The 22,409-nt window shown below is 41.1% G+C and overlaps 1 protein-coding gene across 6 annotated transcripts in view; it reads left to right on the forward strand.

The window, feature by feature from the left end:
* The first annotated feature begins 21,049 nt into the window (after positions 1 to 21,049).
* GK (glycerol kinase) overlaps positions 21,050 to 22,409 on the forward strand; it is a 38,847-nt gene continuing 37,487 nt past the window's right edge. For all 6 annotated transcript variants that reach the window (XM_054073930.1, XM_054073948.1, XM_054073960.1 and 3 more), the window contains exon 1: positions 21,050 to 21,161. In XM_054073930.1, coding sequence (XP_053929905.1) covers positions 21,084 to 21,161 — 78 coding nt within the window. In that variant the 5' untranslated portion in view covers positions 21,050 to 21,083. The remainder of the gene's footprint in view (positions 21,162 to 22,409) is intronic.

Raw genomic sequence — 22,409 nt, forward strand, 5'->3', positions numbered from 1 at the left:
TTTTTGTCAGTGTACTTTGCTACAGCAAGTCCAATGCATCAAGAACATGTTATCCTCACCCCAGTCCTCCCAAAAAAGAAAGACATTTCAAGTAATTTGCATAGTTCTCTGTTTCCTCCTCTACCATGTTTGTTCTTCACCCGGGGAGGTTCCTCCAGGAAACTGCTTGAATTTTTACCCTAGGTACATCTGCGTCAGCTTTTTATTTCAGTTCAAGAGTTTATTTTCAAAAAAATCTGCCCACTGTATGCCTCCAATATACTTTGGTTTCCCTCTTGAAGCATATGAAGCAGATTCCTTTTGGATGAAACTCGGCAGGAGGGCACACACCGGGACCACACTTGAAATTTGCCATGGACAAGTCCCCATGGGCTTTCATAAGACCACAGTGGAACTACTCCAAAATAATGTCGCCGGAACATACAAACAGCGCTAGCTGTTTCACTGTCCACATCTGCTACAAATGGGATACACTATTGGATGAAGTAAGCAGAACAGAAAAATGCCGTTAGAGAACTCATCTATAGGATAGTACTAGATGGTTTATCATTTCTTCACCAAGTAACCCTTGCCCACCGTCATCCAGCTGGTGTGTCTCAATATGTTGTAACTGCTAACACTACACTGCCATAAACATAAAAGAATGCTAAAGTTCTTTCTGTGTAGCTGCCGTCTCCACCAAAGAGGTTCAGTATAAATAAATCTCTGCTAAGCCTGAGCCTGTTTTCTCAAACAGTGCATAGGCAGCTGCCTGTCACTTGTAGGTGAAAAGTTTGTATTTTAAAGAGCCTTTGACACGATCAATACTGCATAGCTTTTTATTAAAATTGGTAGTAGGAATAAGTGCAGAAAATAAATCCATTTTCCTGTGTATATATCCAAGCAGGTATGTACACACTAAGGTCTACCAGGTTATCAAACAATTTTAGCCTTGTTCTCATTTTGTAGGTCTATAATATTAACTAGGAATTTTGAAATTTATAAGGTTAAAGATTATCACCTATTTTACAACTACTTTGTGCAATGTGACAAAGGGGATATTTTGAATACATTTGTTCTTCGGAAGAGAAGAGGGCATGGGAAGGGGATGAGCACATTATCCAGTACTTTATCATAAAGGACAATCATGAACGATTTATCATCCTTACAGCAGCAAAACCAGTGCTATTTCAAGCTGCCCAGTAACCCACACTTGATTAGAGCCTGAAACTCGTTTTCCAATGTGTCAATTACAGCAGTATAATCAATTTTTTTGAGTAAAACATCAATTTCTAGAAAGGAAAAAGCCTCCATCACACACATGTTGTTTCCTTTCTTCATTGCTGGTAGCAGAAAACAGATCAATATAATTTTCTAGGAAAAATGTGAGGATTTCTATTTTCCAAATAAGTACCAGTCAAGTCTGTTTTGGAGAAAGTCTGAAGAGAGTCTCCTGAACAAATTACTACACCCTCCATGTGTTATGTGAAAAGGTGGTTGTGGCATTGTTCTCCTCTCATCCGCATGTTTCCTGTCAAAGAGCACCTGTAGCCACATGTTCCCAAGGAGGGCAAAAAGGAGCATGGATACAGAGAGCCTTTTGTCTCTAGAAAAGATGGGGGAGTTTTGGTGCCTACCTGCATTTGCTGTTTCCAGCTGCCCATGGCAGGAGGCTGCTCCTATGGCACTGAGAAGTCTGGCTATGCTTGGGGCCCAGAACTTTACCTCCAGGAATCCAAGTCGAGGAGTGTAGCACCTTCAGCACAGGTGCTTTGCTTAAGTCAGACACTCAGTGTTTAATATTTCAAAATTCAATAGTCGTGACCATTACAGCTTTTAGTAACCTCTGGAGATGAAGGCCACGAATTTCCTGATTTCCTTTTGCATTATAATATGCTTCTTGTACTTCAAGTGACAATGTAACAGGTAACATTTGCTGTCTTACATGCTCCTTCTCATCAATAAAACATACAATTTATTCCCATATTAAATTTTGTTTCTATTTTGTGGCTTACGCAAATGTTTCATTTATACCCAATTATCTCTACAGGTTCAATTTATGTGAAAATTAAGAAAAAAAAAAGCAGAGCCATTGATATGAGAAAATTACAAGCAAGACCATTGCACCTTTCAATAAAATCTCCAAGGCCAAAGAGAGTTTTCTGTGACAAAAGACAGCAGTATTGGACATAACACACTGAAGCTGCTCTATATTACCTTCCCAGCACTAGTCTTTTCTAGTAATAAATAGCCACTCAATGAAGTTTTTTCAGTTCATGTTCTTTTCTCCTCTCATTAATTTACATGAATTAGGAGACTGGTGTTGTCACAGTTCAGAAATCTTTCCTTTTGATCTCAACGTCTCTTCATTCATAATCCTTCATTCACCTTTTTTTTTTGTCAGACTGTTCTGCCCATATTTTTTTTAATTAAGGTCAAAAATAATGCAGCACCAATGTATTCTGAATAATGGACCTTATTGTACAAGTGTTCCCATTAATAGCAGAGACTATATTGTGGTTTCCATGCATAACCACACATGGGCACGTAAGCATATAAGCAGTGTTACCTAGTCTGCAGTGCATGAATCACAAGTGGCCTGTAAAGCATCAGAGGTAAGCAGGGCAGGCTGGGCAGGCTGCCCTCTTTCCATTGTCAGTGCCCGTCCAAAAGCCAAAAGGTTTTCTTTTTTCTCTGTTTCCTTTTTTTTTTTTTTTAACTAGTAGCATGATAACTTAGAAACTGATTATTTCAAACAAAATCTACATGTCATCTACTTTTTTATACCCCTTTAGCCTCAAATAATAATGAGGATAAAAAGTGGTCCACAATGTGTAGATATACAGAGATATATTTACTGTAATACTGATGTACACCATAAATACTGTGTACAGCTTGTTCTCTGCTGCTGACTGAAATATCTCATGGTATGAAGCATTTCAGTTAGCAGTAGAGAGGAGCTTGAAACTGCAGTATGCTGTGTAGAGTGCAAAACACAACTACTCTTTTAAGCAATGAAGGGTATTTTTCCACATCTCTCCAACAAGCTTGACTAGAAGTTGTACCAGCATCTCTCACTCTGCTTAAGTTTACACCTTTCACATCCTTTCAGGGAGTCTTCTAAACTAATTTTTAAGCTTTCTGGGACACAAAGACATCAGTTCTGCTCCTTTCATAGAATTTGCGATAGGCCCACTCTCACAGAGGAAATTTAGCAGTGACCTTTTCTGTCTGTTTTTTATCCCCAAGAAGCACCATTCCTTTATAAGTACCTAAACTTCCAAAATATATATATATATAATTTGAAGAGTTGGTGGTTTCTCCCAGTTTTAGTTTTGTTTTAATGCTTTTTCACATTGAAGTCTTCTTTAAATGTTTGAAACTCATACTAATAATTTCAGCAAAAAATGTGAAAAAATCTTCTTAATTATTGTTAAATGTAAATCTCAGTATGCATAAGCAAACAGGAATGATCAAAATGAGTATTTCAGGAGGTAAACAAATAAAGCAGCCACCCCAGACCCCTGCATTTCAAAGCATCTCCTGCAGAATAAAACAGTGTTTGAGCCTCTATGTCAGATCATTTCCTGTTGCAGGAATACCACAGGGATGTTACAATGCATTCCTTGCTTCATAAGTCTGAAATGGTTACTCACATATGTTCGCTTAATTAAGTAGCAGCTAATTACACTCTATGTATCAGATAGAAAGACACACATGAAAGTAGAGACAAGACTAAACAGTAGATCTAAGAGGAAATATTTTTCTTACAATAGCTTAGGTTAGAAAAGACCTTTAAGATCATTAATTCCAACCCTTAACCTAGCACTGCAAAGTTCACTGTTAAACCTTGTCCCTAAAGCACCATGTCCACACTTCTTTTAAATACCTCTAAGGACAGTAACCACTTCCACTTCCCTGGGCAGCCTGTTCCAATGCTAGACAGCCATTTCAGTGAAGAAATATTCCCTAATATTCAACCTAACTGTGCCCTGGTACATCCTGAGGCCACTTGGAACGTAGTTTCACGTTTTTCTCCTCCCCTTGGCTTACTTCCTCCAAGAATCTTTTTTTTTTTTTCCTGCTTTTTTGCCTCTAGGTGAGCTTTGCATTCCCTTCTCAGCAGCTCTGCAGATTTAATAAGCTTTAAGCCTCAGCAAATCCCAGCTGATAAGAGGAGGAGCTTATTGTTTCACCTGTCTGCATCTTGAAGGCAAGGAAGACTATTCATTTCTGCAGTATTAGCTCAGTACAATATCAGCAGTTTTCTTCCCAGATTTCTGTCAGATTCCCAGTGTGGCTAGACAGACTCTCTGGGATAAGCCGGGACCTTCTGTGCAATTCCAAAGGAGAAGCTAGTTAATTATATTATAAAAGTTTCAAATGTTATTTCCAAAGGCAAAACAGATTGGCTAGAACACTGCTTACCTGTATAAAATCTTGCTATATGAAACATACTCTAATTCCAGTGCTTGCCTTGAGTCTTTGTTAAAAATAAATCATGCGTCACACTGTTAATGTACTTCTTGCTTCAGTGAGAACTAGTCACTGGCGATGAGGCTTTAAGATCAAGCAAAGAGCTTTTAACTAGAAAATAGGATTAAGCAATAAATAGGGTGTTTCTTCTTTTTTATTTTTTTTACTATACCTCAGTGTAACACAATAAAATCAAAAGCAGTCAGGCTACTAAGGAGGGATTTTTTCAGATAGTGTATCAAAATACAACAAAAACTGCAGAAACCCAAGGGGTATTACAAAGGTCTGGTTATATTAGGTGCATTGGCATGTCTGTAATTTATAGGCACAGACATCCAGTGATAACAGGTTGAATTTCATGCATATTTTTCTCTAGTAATGGTTCTTACTTTGGCTATGATTTCCTCATCCTTCACTTCTTATCCTTTCATCTCTCCAGCAATGGACTTTTCCACCTATCCCAAATTCTCTGCTAGTAACGTTCAATTGAAAATTGTATTTGAATTCAGGCATTGTCTTCAGGAGGTTTACAATGGAGATGATTGGGAAAATCAGGAAGTAGCAACAGAAAAAGCAGTTGATTCACTGAGTACTTTTAACGAGGCAAGAGTAAATCCTCCTGTGCTTTGATCCATTCAAACCAGATGCCAGCAGACCACAGCCTTTGGTTTTGTTTGAGTGAGGTATTCCTGCACAACTGTGTGAGGAGAGGAGAGGAGAGGAGAGGAGAGGAGAGGAGAGGAGAGGAGAGGAGAGGAGAGGAGAGGAGAGGAGAGGAGAGGAGAGGAGAGGAGAGGAGAGGAGAGGAGAGGAGAGGAGAGGAGAGGAGAGGAGAGGAGAGGAGAGGAGAGGAGAGGAGAGGAGAGGAGAGGAGAGGAGAGGAGAGGAGAGGAGAGGAGAGGAGAGGAGAGGAGAGGACTGGGACTGTGGACAAGTTTCTGAAAAGCAGATTAAAAAAATCAACTCAGAGACCCATAGCTTTCAAAGTAATGGTTGCAAGTACAGGACAGAAAAACATGACATCAAGCAATTATAGACTCTTAGAGAATCAAGGAAGCTTTTTCAGATGGAGACTGAAACTGAGATTTTGCAAGGAAAACTTATAGCAAAAGGTTATTTATTCACATAAACAAGATGAAAACAATTTAAGAAAAATGGATCCAGTGTGGTTTCTGAAAACAATACATGTATTTGCTTTAAGGTAGAACTCAGTGATTTAACGAAAACCGTATATTTGATGTTGTGCTTGGATGATTTACTGAAGGTACATACGCATATTCAAAAAGACTAGGACAGAAACAATGCAAAGATTTAGGAACAAGGCAGAACATTTGAAATTAAAAAGAAAAAATAAATTATGAGCCACCAATGTGTCCCTTTAGGCCAAAATCACCTTGTGCTGCATTAAGCAGAGCATTGCCAGCAGGCTGAGAGAGCTGATTCTTCCCTTCCATTCACCTCTGGTGAGACAGTTTTGCAGTACTGGGTTCAGTGCTGGGCTCCCCACTATGAGACATGGACATACTGGAGCAAGTCCAACACAGGATCCCAGAACTGATTATGGGACTGGAGTACCTGCTGTAAGAGAAAAGGTAGAGAGCAGGCTCACAGGGATTTATCTATGTGCATAAATACCTGATGGGAGGAGTAAAGGCAACAGAGCCAGATTCCTCTCAGTAGTGCCCGGTGACAGGACAAGAAGTAATGGACACAAACTGAAATACAAAAAATTCCATGTAAAGGCAAGACATATTTTTTACAGTGAAGGTGGTCCAACACAGGAAAAAGTTGCTCAGAGAGGCTGCAGAGTCCCTGTCCTTGAAGATACTCACTGCCCTGAGCAATGTGCTCTCACTGACTCTGCTTTGAGCAGATGTTGGGAGCAAATGATCTATGCAGGTGCCTTCCTGCCTCAGCTGGTTTGTGATTCTAAATAGGAAGGAGGTAGAAATAACATTAAAAAAATAACATAAAATAACAGTGATGTGTGAAAACACATCAAAACAATACAAAGCATAAATATCATAGAACCATAGAAACATAGAATCATAGAATTATAGAATAGTTTGGGTCAGAAGGGACCTTAAAGCCCATCCAATTCCAACCCCCCTGCCATGGGCAGGGACACTTCCCACTAGATCAGGCTGCCCAAGGCCCCATCCAACCTGGCCTTGAACACCTCCAGGGATGGGGCAGCCACAGCTTCCCTGGGCAACCTATGCCAGTGCCTCACCACTCTCATAGTGAAGAAATTTCTTCCTTATGTCTAGTCTAAATCTGCCCCCTCCAGTTTATACCGATTGCCCCTTGTCCTATCATTACAAGCCTTTGTGAACAGTCCGTCCTCAGCTTTCTTGTAGACCCTTTCAGGTACTGGAAGTTGTGATAAATTGACTTAGATCCAAGTAATAATTTCTACCCTAGAAGTGGAATGGAGATAATGGCTACATACAAAATGTCTAATGAACACAATCTCAGCTGAGAAGATGAATGTTTTGAATTGCCCTTGCTTTTTTTCTCTTTTCTTTTTTCTTTTTTCTTTTTTCTTTTTTTTTCTTTTTTTTTCTTTTATTTTTTTTTACCCCAATGCTTCCCACATGTGAAATTTTCTTTCATGAGGCAGGACCTCTTCTTGACCTGTGTTACCATTATTGCTTTGCCTTTGTAAACAGCCCCTCTCCAGTTTTCTTGTAGGCCCCCTTCAGGTACTGGAAGGTCACTATAAGATCTCCTTGAAGCCTTCTCCAGGCTGAACAACCCAAACTCTCTCAGCCCATTCTTGTGTGGGAGGTGCTCCATCCCTCTGATCACCTTTGTAGCCCTCCTCTGGACCCATTCCAACAGTGTTGCAATATATGTGACTGTATATAATGACACAACAGGTAAAAGCTAGGTATGAAATTAGATAAAGAGATAACAGAACAACCACAAAGGAGAAAGATGGAGAATAAAGGTAAAGAAAGATTTTTCTGTTAAAAGAAATTTCTGATACTTGGTAATTTGTGCAATATTGCAACCACTGCCAACACCCTCTATGCTTCTGAATGAGTTCTGTAAATGACTAATTTTCTTAACTTGTAAAACCACATAATAGGAAGTACTAGTTTACACAGCACTTTCAGGAAAACAAGACAATCTCATGGATTTGGTTACACAAAAGGGAAACAAACTCAAGCAATTTGAAATTTGCTTAGTAACTACTAAGCAAAACTGGAAACTAAGAGAAAGCTAACCAAACAACGCGGCACAGGTCAAGCAATTGTGTTTCCATGGTAAAAGATATTATGGGAATAAATTTGTATGCTGGTATCAAGAATCCCAAAACAAATAGGAAAAGTAGCAATAGTCTCTATTAAACTGAAAATTTTATCTCCTAGGTCAGTATTAAGGAATGCTTGTATCTTTCTGGGCATTCTGGAATTGTTCAAAACCACAGGCCTGTGCTGTCAGTCAAAGTTGGTTATTTCATTCTTTTTCTTTAAATTGTTTATAGTGTTATCATTTTCTGTTAGGTAGCTGGCATCTTTAATGACTTGGTATTTATTGGGAAATAACTAGATAAATCATCAGCAATTAGAGATGTTGAGTATTTGTGCCACTCGTAATTTTATTTTTTCTCGTATCATACTAAGCTGTATTATCACATACAACAAAGAAATTGTAACTTAAAAATTACAGTGACCCTACAAACATGTGTATCATCATCAAACGAAGGAGTCATTCATGCTATGTTGTCCAGGGCAAAATAAAGTAATAGAAGAAGTTTGTAAAATAATTATACACACCCAGATGCTGTGATAAGGTTAGGAACACTTATCATCAGAGCATAATTCACATTCTGCTATGGATTGATTTCCTGTTACGAACACTAAGAAATATTTCACAACATCCCTGACTCACTCATGTGTGATACATGATGCAATCAATGGCCACAGAAATTTCCATTTAGCCTTGTACCAGAACACAGTACTTTGAACCCCATATTATTATGCCTAGGCAAAACCCACGATTAAGACTGCTTGCTGCCCTTAAATCAGTTTGTTTGCTTATCACTCACAGACTCTGGACTGCAGAGAAAAGAGGTCATATTCTAGATTATGTTCTCTGGTATCCTTGAGGAGCTCTAGATTATGACTGATAAACTGAACTATTTGAACAGAATACCTGGCCTCTGATGAATACGATGAATACCCTAAAGAGGAGTATTATTATTTTTTTATCTTAAGTGTTTGAAACAGCTACATCACTCTAAAGAAAAGACTGCGAGGGCCATATCTCCATACGTCCCCAGTTGCATCCCACTTCTCCACGGTTCCAGCTGTATCTCCAGCACAAAGCATGAACTCTCCTGAAGAGCAGAAGCTGCCTGGTCACTGCCTTGCTTGCCTCTCAGCTATAGCTAAGGAGAGGAGAGAGAAAGGAGAACTTCAGCCATTCTGTTACTTGCTTTCCTGCCAAGAAGTGTCACTTTTGGGATGAACTAAGCAGGTTTGACCAGCTCTGCATAGCTATTGAAGTGCACTTCCCATCCAATATGCAGCTATTAGAGCAACCCAGGAAAGAGGAAAAACTACCAGCACCCTGATTCATAATCCTGGCAGCTGTAGATTGATCCAATATGTACTAGTAGGCTAAGGTTCTCATGAAATAACGTAGGAGGAGATGGGGAGGCGAGAGGAAGGAGGCAAGCAAGGGAGGCGAGGTGAGGACTCATTGTTATCCCCTTTGCTCTTTCAAGTGGTAAATGGAATTCCTTATGATTAGGAGGTTGAATGTACCTCTTAAATAGTGAAATGTTTGTTAATGCAATGAACACCAGCTTGAAATGAGGAACAATGGGTGTCATTGTAGCACTGGGGTGAAGAAACTTTGTCTTGCCCTCTTAAAAAAGGAGACTGTTCTGAAACCATTTGGGAATTGAGAAGCTCTTTTACCTATGGACTGTTACATTTCTTTGACTTCTTCAGTCCTCAGGCTCACAAATACCAAGGGTACAGGACTCACCTGGCGCAGGTGGCATGGGTCATGTTTAAAGGCACAAAGGTGAGAGGAAGAATTTGGGCCTCTTGAGATCTGCATTTGTGAGACAAGGCATATTTTACAATATTTGCTAAGAAATGGACACTCCACCCTTGAACTGCTTCTTTTCCAGTTCCTCATTCCTTGTCTCTTGAGGTAAATGAACTGATCATTGCTCACAAAACTGTAGCATGAACTTTACTATAAACAAGATGAACTTGAGTCACCAAAAGAGAGGCAGAGCAACAAATACAAGGTTCACACACCAGCTACCCAACCTGCAGAAGGACACAACACATTCAGGGAAAAAATTTCCTCACCTTCCTTCCGTAACAGCCTCTTCTTCAATGAGTGACTGCATATCAGATTTCTTTAGAAGGCTGGCTGTTAAGAGTTTACCTGATAAGGGCTTTTTGTATTTCCAAAAGATAGTGTGCAAGGTGTTTCTTTCAGGAGATACTCTTTGTATAAACAGCATAAATCTGATCTTCAAATTTTATGGGAGTGGCCTGGAGAAAAGCTAATGTTCCAAGCTAAAAATAGGTTCTTGGAGATAATCCATTTTGATGAAAAAAAATCTCTCCTTTATTTGCCAAAACAGATAGCTCTATTTTGACTGACTTTAAAGCATCTGAAAAATTCAGTACTTAATTCTGTTATGCAATTCTTAAATCCTTCCTCTCCTGCCCAGCAAGCTGTCATGAGAAATGAGCTTTGTTAGCTGGGATCATCTGTTTCACATACACCGTCTCAGTTGTCAAAACAATAAAAAGTAAAACCTTCTGCTGACACGTGTAAGAAAAACACAGTATTTCAGACACAGAAGAGTGCTTTGTTTTATATCAGGCTTCTAATTACTATAAAATTTTAGAGAGAAAGAGGCAAACAGAAAATATGAATCAGTCCTATCAGGAGAAGGTATGGAAAAAAATCCTTTTATTTGGATGTTGTGTCCTCTGAGAACTTAAGAAATAGCATAACTGAATCTCTAGGGGGAAAAAAAAAAAGGCATGTGTTTAAGAGGGTAATGAGATGACTGCTATTCGACGTATATTGTGGTATTATTTTAATACAATATCTGAAAATTTTCATATTATACAAAATTTTAAATATATTTATAATATATATGACATTTACTAAATCACATATATTATATATCTATGTAATAATTATAATTATTTAGTATTAAAACAATTTCTTTTAAAAGTTCACATCATACCTTAAAATATTATTGTGAATTAATTAGAACTGTACTTTCCTACATTAAAAATGCCTCTCACATTTCTAATGGTCTCTGTTTTAGCAGATTCAGAGGAGTCACTATTAATCATCTGAGAACTTTTTCTGTTTACTCACCATTCATCTTGTTTACAAAAGTACAGCAAACAAAGATAGTAAGCAAAGATATCCAAGAGAAATTTATTTTGATGTTAAAATTTTAATCTAGTTTCTTTCTTAACTAGGAAGTGACAAAGCAAAGCAAACAAATACATATACACAAACACGAAGTACATTTTAGGGCATCCACAGGAGAAATGCAGGTCCCCTTCCCTTCTTAAATTCACTGCAAAAGCTTCCTTTGACTGCAGGGGGAGTAAGAATTTTCTTAAAGTAGTTTTGAAGTCCTCAGCTGTGGTGTACTCGATGTGCAGTGTCTTGGTGATTAGCCAGAGAACTTTTTCTGCTAAGAATAGAAAGAATAAACTACATCCATAGCATACGAAATCAAACTGAGCAGTGTGTTGCCTAAGGCTGACTCCCTGTCTCAAACGATATGGTAGAAATGAATGTATAAAAGTTACATTCATTTCATTACATTCAGTTACTAAAGTTAGCAATTAGATTTCTTTGTATTATTATACCAAAAATATAATCTCATACAGAATGAACAGCCATGAATGAATTTATCTTAGAATAATAGGAACTTTATAATGCCATTAGAAAGGTAATTTTTCTACTTCTGCAATAAGTAGATGAATTTTAACACTGCTACAATGATGTTCATCATCTGAATGTCTAGCCTTATGATTTTATCTATGCCTCTATTATCTTTTGTCCTAATAGCCTCAATAAGGAACATATACATTGAAATCACTCTTTTGTATGCTATTAATTTGCTTAGAAGACTCGACTCAGCTTACAGAAGTTAATGTACTCACAGAGATGACTCACAAGCAAGGCAGCTAGAGCAGTTTCCACCCTAGCTCTCAACTAAAGAGCTTCTGCTCCTGCAGAAGAGCGCTGTAACCTGGACAGAATTAAATAACTATGAGTGAATTGTTCTGATAACGGGCAAAGAGCATTACTGGACTTTTACAGTATGAATATATTAGTACATTCCATTAACAAGCAATTGCTGGGTATACTAAAGTATCAAAGGTCCTGGAATATGAGGGAATAACATGCCTACACTGTGCTGCAGATATCAGGAACTTACCTCGGGAAACAAGAGCAGGAAACCGTGTTTTGAGGTGTACTAAAAAAAAACCAGGAACCTGCTGTTCGAAAACCATTCAGCCAATGTATATGATTCACATCATTTGACCATGTACAGAACCGCATAATAACCTACTGAAATAGCCATAGCTGATAGCATAGATGGAGCCAGTTTTAGGTTGCATATACAAGTCTGTAACAAACACCTCCTTTGCGCAAGCACCTGTGCTTCAGAACGAAGTACGCAAATCTGACCACACTGGTTGTCTGCGACACTACACTATGTATATAAGTGTTACCTTATAGTCACTCCAGGGAAAGTTATCCCATATGTTTCCCTTTGGTCTAGCATCCAGCCCTTAAGGCTTGGCTGTAAACCAGATGGCACTGACAGAAGTGGGTATTAAACATTAGCGTTACCCTGGGTTTCCTGGACTGTGGCAGGCTGGTTCACGTGATGGGTCAGGATTATGAGATGGGCAGTTCATCTTTGCCTTCCAGGAGAGAAGTAAGAATAGCTGAACCAGTCACTGTTTCAGACAAGTTATTCTTTTTGTACGTTGTGCTTCTCCGTCATTGCACCAGGAAAGTACATTCTTTAGATTAGCTGTCCTAAGTAATGCTTAAGATATGTAGTCTCAGCAGATGCTCAAAAAGAAGACAATGAATTATCAAATTATAAATTCAATCTTCAAATATCAGTCAACATATCCACTTTCTGTTTGGATGACTGGGCTTTTTGCCAAAATGATATCTACTAGGACAAGGTTTATGGAACAATATCCAACACCAAATCTCTCCAGAACGTCTTTACCTATAACTAGGCTTTGCTGGACTCTTCTCACTCACTTGGTGATCTTCTGCAGAAATAGTGGACTACTATTGTTACAAAATCCTTGCTGGGACTACCGACTTTTTGTTTAAATACCCACCCTCTTCTTTCATTTAAGGAAATAGATAGAAAACCTAAAAATACATAAAAATTTTCAAAATTTTTGAGCCATAAAAACAGGGAAAGAGTTTTAAGCTGGAAGCAAGTCTTAAGTCTGGGTTATCCAATCACCATATCAAGATTTGTTCCTAGGTCTTCATTCCTTTATTCTGAACCATCTGCTAGGTTACCTATCTGTTTAACTATTAATCTAGTTGCAATTTCTACCTGTTCCTCAGATGTAAAAAAGAAATGCAGAAGTTAAAAACTGGAGCATGTCCCATATTCCTCTTCTGGTAAGAGATTCCTGGGCAGTGAATGACTGGCTCAGAATGATCTTGGGACTGTCTCCACCTTTAAAATTTATAGAATGGCTCCCTAAAGCTTATTTATCAAACCACTGTAGATTATGAAGCATTACCCAACTGCTAAATCATTCGGAAAAAGTAAAGATAGTGGCAGTCCTGAGGTCATTGTTTGCTTCAAATACTTCTATTGTTTCAGATTTTGCTTGGAGACATGTCACATGGGAACTGGCATGCAGCACTTCTGAAGGAAAGAAAAGAGACTGTTCAGCCGCAGCTTAAGTTTCTTGAGAACTGTAATCCACTTGTACACTAGCTTCATAATCTTTGCTATCTCTATTTCATATCCCAACTTGTCTCAGTTTAGAGGACAAATGGAGAGGAACTGAAAATGTGTGCTGATAGCTACCTACACACCTGTCATGGTGTGGGAGTGCAGGTGGAGCATGGCTACAGGTGCTCAGTACTGAGCAGTTGTTGCACTTACCCTCAAAAAAGTCACAGAGGCATATATGCTGTAAGAAACCTCTGAAAGCCCAGTGGTCCTGCCCCCTGTTCACAGTAGGTCCATTTAGAGTAGGTTGGTCAGGCCTTCTCCAGCTGCATTTTGAGTATCTTGAAGGATGGAGATTTTACAGTCTCTCTGAGCATCTGCTCCAATGTTTAACAGCTCTGACTTAGGGGTAAAGGGAGTTAAAGAAAACCAAATAAACTTATTTCTAGCCATTCCTTACATCTAAACAGAATTACATGAGTTCCAACTGGTATCTCTTCCCTCCTGTGCTGTCATCATGCACCTCCAAGAAGAGACTGGACCCATCTCCTCTATATCCTCCTACTAGGTAACTACAGGCAGCAGTTAAGATGTCATGTAGGCCTTCTCTTCTTGTGGCTGAGCAAACACGGCTCTCTCAGACACCATTCATTATCTACCAGGCCCCAAAAGAACTCCAGCTACTGGTAACTAACATAATTTTGCCTTAGGATATTACGAGAGCATAAGGAATCTCCAGAAGACCTCTATATAGCTGAGCTCTCCCTTAGGTTTTATGGGAGAGACACTAGTTTTCTATGTAAAATTGAAAACAGCAATGTATTAAACATATTCTCAAAATCAGACAGTGCAGCTCAGTCTTCATGGCAATAGTGTAGCCATTAATATCTCCAGAATTTCCCGGCAGATAGTTAACATTTGATTCGATGATATGGAGGTTGAAGGTCAGTGAACAGCTGAGGCAATCTAAGAGGTTGCAGTTGCTGAATATTTCATGCAGTCCTCAGTCTCCTCCACATCATCTTCTATGTATTCTTAACCTTTCCCATGCTCCTAGCCGTGGAAAGCTTTGTTTTTGCACCAGCTCTGGCACTCATTACAGTAAGAGAGTCAATTCAGCTTCTTGGCAGAAAACAATCCACTTTTATTTTGTCTGGGTATGTTTTCTACCATAGTAATGAGCTCAGACAACTCAAGAAGGGATCCAACAAAAAACAGACCCATTGCACAATGAGCGGAAGCTGTGCACAGCTGGGACCAGGACAGTAGTGGTAAAAATACCATCTTTTAGGACCGATGTGCAGCTAGATCAACTTAGTGTGTGGAATCATGTCTCTGCTGGTTATTACTAGAAAATTCAGTCCTGTTGTCTCTGTGGTTAATAGGAATGCAGTTACTGATTCCCAAGAAAGGCAGTGGCTGAGGAATGCAGTGCCTTTGGACCTGAGGGAAAGCTGTCCTTCTGCTCTGCCAAGGACTTGTGACATGATCACTGGCCAGTAATTTAGCTGCTCTGAGCCCTTCTCCAGATCTGTAAGAAAATGCTAGAGGCATTACCCTCTCACAAGAGCTTTTGTAAAGATAGTACATCAAAAGGTTTTGAAGTTCATAGATAAAGAAATACCTGGATCCTGGGGCCATCTAATTACCCAGAGTAAATGACTAGGCCACTATATAATAACCAGTGCCCCTTCTGAGGATGTTGCACAGCAATTCAAACAATTTTGCAATAGCCAAACTGGAACAGCAAAACCAAAGGGATGTATTTTCTTAGGTATACTAAGTGTATATTTTCCTTAGTATAAATAAATATATTTCTACAAAATGAATGTATATTTGATGGTATATTTTAATAAACACTATCCTTCTGCATTCTCTGTAGAGATATGATACCCCTCACCTAAACCATTTCTTTCTGCTTTGTTTTAGTCCTTCTGCACGATATAAGAGCTCAGGTTAGTGCAGCATTAAAAGAACTTCTTTAAATCTATTGTAGCGACAGTCTCAGTGTTCTCGTACAATTCCATGGCTGCCTTTTATTTTCTTCATCACATATGGAAGCCAGAGCCTGAAGTGTGTAACACTAAATTTTCAATCTTGAGCCAAGATTTAGAGACAAAAGTGTCAAATATCAGTACTTAGAGCAATTCACCTTTTTTTTTTAATTCTACTGTCATGCATAGCCACTTCACTTAAGCTTATTTCTGGAAATATCCACTATCCAGTTGGGGGGGGGGGGGGGAAGTGTGAAAAGATGCTGTGTATGAGCAGGAATTGCCTTTCCTCTGCTAACTTCAAAGCTAAAGAACAGAATAGGTTCTATCATCTGCCTATGGAGCACAAACTAGATTAACTCATTTGATAAGCAAAATAAATAAACAAATAAATAAATACTAGCAAAATACAGTTGCTACTAAACCAGTAGGAAACTAGAAAACTAACTCTGTTTTAACCCTCCCCTTCAATGCAATGTACATTTTCCTTCAGGAGGAAACTTTGCAGTAAGTTGCCATAGTTTTGTACAGCATGTTGAAAACCAAGTATCTCACTGTTAAGGATTTTGAAGCACAAAGTATTTAATATACCACTAATTAATATTTACATTTCTCTGAACTGTTAATTTTAATTCCTAAGAATGTTACTTTTCTCTCTATAAAATCTTTGGGGTTTTTTGTTTTTTTTTTTTTAATTTTCCCATTTTGGTTTGCATAATAATACACATGTAAAGATTTATTGATTTAATAGATGTGTTTCAAAGTACTTGGTACCAATTGTCTTTAGAATGTGTTCCATTCAAGTTTTATTTTTGTCCACCAGAAAGACAGAAACTGCAACAACGATTGCTCAGGGTTTGAACAGTGCGAGAATAAGTCTAAATATAAAATGTCATTCAGGGAAAACCATTGTCTAATATCAGGTCAGAAGTAAAACACATCCTGCAAGACACTCATTGCATCACCACAATTATGGCTTCACAATAAAACTGTTCTTGCCAAATAGTGAGAGAGTACTGTATGTGGATAACTTCCAAAATAAACCGAGGAGACAGAATGTAGAGTTGTTCATTCTAATCTCCTTCCTCTTGATCTACAGAAAGGTTCTCTGCATACGGGTGCTGTGGGTGATCTATGTAATGTAAGGGCACTGGCAGCAAAGGTCATGATCTGTTTGTGTTTGCACTCTGAGCCGTTAAGAAAGACTGACTTTATCCACATGTGCTGGCATATGCACTCTCACACATACCACTCATGTTCCCAGTAGGCAAAAGGATGTATGTGACAGCGTGACTCGTTATTCTGGCACACTGTACACTTCATACCTACACCTATTCCAGTCTTGTTTAAACTATTTGCCTTCAGCTCTTCCTGGGGGAACACAAAGATCAGATATCAGTAAGGAAGAGCAGAATTTGCTGAGCCCTCCCCGTCACTAAGAGGCAGGAGTGAAAGACATGTGGACCTCTGGCACCCACTCTTTAACACACACTGTATCACATGCTTGGAGTAGCCTGACACAGTCACATTTTGTCCTTAACCTGAGGTCAGTAAAAAAGAATCAGCCAGAAAGAGCAGAATTTAATTACCAACATCCCTCCATTCTGCTGAGATGAGGGAAAAAGAACCCAAAAGCAAAACAAAAACCAAAACCAAAAGCAAACAAATGGGTTTATTTGCAATTGGAAAATTTTTCTATAGGAACCAAATTATGTTGCTTCTGAAAAATGCATTGTAAATAGTTATGTGCCTAATGAATGTCTTTCAAATGTGTTCACTGTCTTAAAATATAAAACACAGTGGGGCTCTACTCAGAGGTGGAGAAAACTTCCATTCTAATTCAGTCTGCACAATAAGAGGTCAAAAAGTTGCATGTGAAACAAGGGCAGCCTTTGCAGGAATCCTCATGGCACGAGCAGTTGAAAACACACGCCATCTTCATAAACAGGGGAACCCAATTCAGCTGTGTTGTCTTTAAATTCTCCAAAATCAATGGGAGACTCCATGATTTCTGCCAGCCTTGAGATCCCTATAAGAAGTATCTCTAACTTCCAAAATCTCTCCCTCTGTCATGAATGCTAATATATACAAGGCTCCCAACTAGCATTTGCTAGATATTAGCTTGATTTTTTTTTCTGTTTGACATGTTCTTTGCTAAGGGAGTAGAATAGCTAACAAATTATATTGCTGCACTGTATAGATCTGCCTTAGCGAGACCTGAGCCAGAAGCAGAAGAAATTAGTCTACACAGATATCCCTTAAAACTATCTCTGCAGAGTGCAGCCTCACACCATCTTACTGTAAAGGTATGGACACAGCTCCTCCCCTCCTTCCCCTGCAGGCAGTTTCCTTGGGCCAGTGCCCACTATCTGTACTAATAACTCTGCAAATATTAACACTCATGTGTTGCATAAAAAAACACCACGGGGAAAAATCAAATTCTATTCAAACACTGAATACAAATATAAAAGAACAGAGACTACACTGTTGAATGAGCTAGGAAGAACGAGCTATTCTCTCCCGGGTTTTTTTGTAGTTTCTGACAAAAATCTTCCCCCTTCTGTCTCTCTTGCTTGTGTGTCAGTTGCAGGTTAAAGAAATGGCATAGTTTATCATTGCCACCTGTCCCATTCCAGGTTTATGAAAATAGACAGGCACTGCTAGAGAACAGCCAAGAAAATGGCAGATCTGCACCGCCTAGAAATTTTCTGCAAACCAGTGAACCTTATAAATTTTACACAGGTGCAGCAATACTTCATGTTTTCCATGAATATCAATCATGATATTGCTTTGGATCCTGAGAGAACTCAACCTTTGCTGAAAATAATCATGTCTTATTCTTGAGTTAAAATATGCACACAACACCATACAGCAGTTTTTAAAAGAAACAAAAGAATTAACACAAAGCACCCCACTTTTCCTAGCAATTATATTAATGAATTCACACTTAACTAAAATCCCATTAAACTAATTCCTTGAATTGTTAATCAACATAGAGATGCTGTAGTCTTGCATAAACTTCTCAAGTCAACTGCAGTTGTTGCCCGTGGCTTCAGAGTAGAAGCATATGCTATGGCAACTTAAGTATGTAGAGGGAGGATTTCTCACAAAATCAGGAGATCATTCTGACCTTCTAGTATGACCTGCTGTAGATCTTTCTTTATGGGCTGTGGCACATCCCTGAGTAAACTGATATCTGAACTACAGCTTAAGTTTTAAGGAAAAATACCATTCTCGGTTATAAAATTCTAGAACAATAGGTAATCCTTCATATTTGGTAAGAGGTTCCAGAGTTGCATTACTCACTACTGAAAACATGGTTCTTGGTACTAAACCGTATTTGTCACATTCCAGGTTTTGTAATTATGGACTGCAACCAAATCCCTTGCTATCTATTACACATTAACAGATAAGTGCTGTCCACAGACCAAACCAAGGCTCATAGATGCCAGCTGAGGCACTACCAAACAAAAAAAAAGGCCCCGTTGGAAGGAAGCATTGGGTAAGATGTAATACAAAACGCTACCAAGCAGCAGAATCAGATTTTGCTTATCAGGCAGCAGCGCCAACAAAACACCCTGAGTTTGGATAACTACAACTAATAGGGAGCTGTAACAAAGACAAAGCTATTTAATTTTATCTGCTGGGGCCGATTTATTGGCAACATGTGCCACTAGATAACTCATGTGCTTTAGTCAGAGCTATGAGCTTTTGCAATTCTACCATGGGCCTTGCAACATCAGCAGTTTTTCTTGAAGCACTAGTTGCCAACATGTAGTAAGTGTGGAAGATCAAGACTTCATGTTTTAAAAGTTAATATTTCTGCTTGGTGCATGGTAAAGTTTAAAAGATGAAGCAAGCCTCTTTGGGGCTGATAACATTTTTCAGCTGATTCTATGGCTATGATGACTCAGTTTTGAACACCTCCTCCACAACATTCGGTCTGAACATTCTGTATCAGAAACAGCATGGCCAGCAGGTCCAGGGAGGTTATTCTCCCCCTGTAATCAGCACCGGTGAGACCGCACCTCGAATCCCGTGTTCAGTTTTGGGTCCCTCGCTATAAGAAGGATGTTGAGGCTCTGGAGCGTGTCCAGAGAAGAGCAACGAAGCTGGTGAGGGGCTGGAGAACAAGTCTTATGAGGAGCAGCTGAGGCAGCTAGAGCTAGAGAGGAGGAGGCTGACGGGAGGAGACCTTATTACTCTCTACAACTACCTGAAAGGAGGTTGTAGAGAGGTGAGTGCTGGCCTTTTCTCGTAAGTGACAGGTAGGAGGAATGGCCTCAAACTGCACCAGGGGAGGTTCAGGCTGGAGATCAGGAAAAAACTTTTCACAGAAAGGGTCATCGGGCATTGGAACAGGCTGTCCAGGGAGGTGGTTGAGTCACCATCTCTGGAGGTATTTAAAAGTCGGGTAGATGAGGTGCTTAGGGACAAGGTTTAGTGGCAGATAGGAATGGCTGGACACAGTGACTTAAGAGGCCTTTTCCAACCTAGTGATCCTATGATTCTATGACCAGACTTCCAGTGGACATCTTGGGTTGGCACCTCCCAAGCATTCATCCTGCACAGCTATACCTTGCCTCAGAGCAGCAACACAAACGGCTGCACAGGTATAGCCTGCAAGAGGGGTTCTTTCTGCTCTCCTTCATTACAGATCTTGCCCAAGAAACACTGCTGCAGGACACAAATTCCTCAGACTGTGGCCCAGGGACCTCATCCAGCAGGTTCTCCTGGGAGCCTTGCACAGCCCTCCCAAGACCCTCTCTGAGTTACACAGACTTCCCTCAGAAAACACGTCAGGTTTCCTGCACCTCAACTCCTAGCCAATGGCTTCCCTATAGCCAATGGCTCCTCTCAGCCAAAAGCTCCTCTCATGCCAGCAGCTCCCCCATAGCCAACTGATTCCCTCAACCCCTGACCAACAGCTCCCCCTGACCAATGACTCCCCTCACACCAACCCCTGATCAACACTTCTTCTCATAACAGCTCCCACCATAGCCAATGGCTTCCCCCATAGACAACAGCTCCCCCATAGCCAAGAGCTCCCCCACAGCCAATGCTCTCCTCATGCCAAACCCTGACCAACTGTTCCCCTCGTGCCAATGGCCCCCCCTAGCCAACGGCTCCCCCATAGCCAACGGCTCTCCTCATGTTAACGGCTCCCACCAGCCAACGGCTCCCCTCATGCCCACGACTGCCCCCTCGACCAACGGCTCCCCCTGACCAACGGCTCCCTTCATGCCCACGACTGCCTCCTCGACCAACATCTCCCCCTGCCCCACACCTTCTTTCCACTTCCCCCCCTCCCTCCCCCAATCCAAGAAGTAGCGAGGCGGCGGGATCCTGGCCGCGAGCCGCCCGTCACGTGACACCCGCCACACACCCACTTCCCGCTCTTCCCGCCCCCCGGCGCTGATTGGCTGCGCGCGGCCGACCCGCGCGGCAGCGCCCCCCGCCCCGCCCCGCCGCCGGCTCCCCCCGGGCAGCCACGCGCCGCCCGGCCGCGCGCGGGCAGGGCCGGGCAGGGTCCCGCGCGGCGCGGCCAAACGGAACGAACCGCTCGTGTGCGGGGAACCGCGAGGAGCGGCGGCGGCGGCTGAGGCGGCGGCTGAGGCGGGCAGGGGCAGGGGCAGGGGCAGGGGCAGGGGCAGGTGGGGTTCGCTCTCATGGCCGCGTCGCACCGGATGGTGCTGGGGCCGCTGGTGGGCTCCATCGATCAAGGCACCAGCTCCACTCGCTTCCTGGTGAGCACATCGCGGGGTCCCTCGGGGAAGGGCCGGGGCGGGGGAGGAGGGGGTTCCTGTCCCGCATCGCTCTGCCCTATTGCAGGGGCAGCGGGTGCTAAACCCTGCTCCGAGCTGGTCGCGGTTTGAGTCTAAGCGTGTGCCTCGCGCTGAATGAAGAGGAATGGACAAGGTGCCCGGGCGCTGGAGGAGTAGAGGGGTGCGAGTTGGGTGTCTGGGATGAGGCGGTGTTGGCGCGCTGAGGGGACGGTGCTGCGTGCCCCGGTAAAGCCGAGGGGGCCCTGCTGGAGCGGCGGCCGCAACTCCGGGGGCTGCGGTCCCGTCAGAGCATCCCACGCGCTGCGGGGACTCGGGTGGCTGCGCTCGTGCACCTTAGGAAAGACGGGACTGTTTAAATGCCCATAATGGGGTGATTAATATGTTAATCCACTCTATAAAGCTTTTAGTTGATGGATCTAATTATTTCCATATTATGCAATAGACGGTAACTAATGTTGTTATTATATACGAAACTTACTATATAAACTTCCTACTTGCACATCTGTACAAATGCCCTGTAGCCTGGTCAGTAAGTCATAGAATCATAGAATAGTTTGGGTGGAAGGGACCTTAAACATAATCCAGTTCCAACCCCCCTGCCATGGGCAGGGACACTTCCCACTAGATCAGGCTGCCCAAGGCCCCATCCAGCCTGGCCTTGAACACCTCCAGGGATGGGGCAGCCACAGCTAACTTCCCTTGGCAACCTGTGCCAGTGCCTCACCGCTCTCACAGTGAAGAAATTTCTTCCTTATGTCTAGTCTAAATCTGCCCCCTCCAGTTTATGCCAATTGCCCCGGTCCTATCACTACAAGCCTTTGTGAACAGTTCATCCACAGCTTTCTTGTAGACCCTTTCAGGTACTGGAAGTTGTGATAAATTGACTTAGATCCAAGTAATAATTTTTGTCTTGGAAGTGGAATGGAAATAATGGCTAGATACAAAATGTCTAATGGACACAATTCTGAACTGGGAAGATGAATGTTTTGGATTGCCCTTGCATTTTTTCTTTTTTTTCTTTTTCTTTTTTTTTTTACCCTCTGATGCTTCCCTCATGTGAAATTTTCTTTCATGAGGCAGGAGGCTAGAATATCTTCTCAACCTGTGTTACCATTATTACTTAATATCATGACCTTCATGAGACTATGAATGACAAAACACAGATCCGGGAGTAGAGAGAAACTCCAACCTGACAAATGACACCAGCAG

The sequence above is a fragment of the Cuculus canorus genome, chromosome 1, assembly GCF_017976375.1.
Source record: "Cuculus canorus isolate bCucCan1 chromosome 1, bCucCan1.pri, whole genome shotgun sequence".
Lineage (NCBI taxonomy): Eukaryota > Metazoa > Chordata > Aves > Cuculiformes > Cuculidae > Cuculus > Cuculus canorus.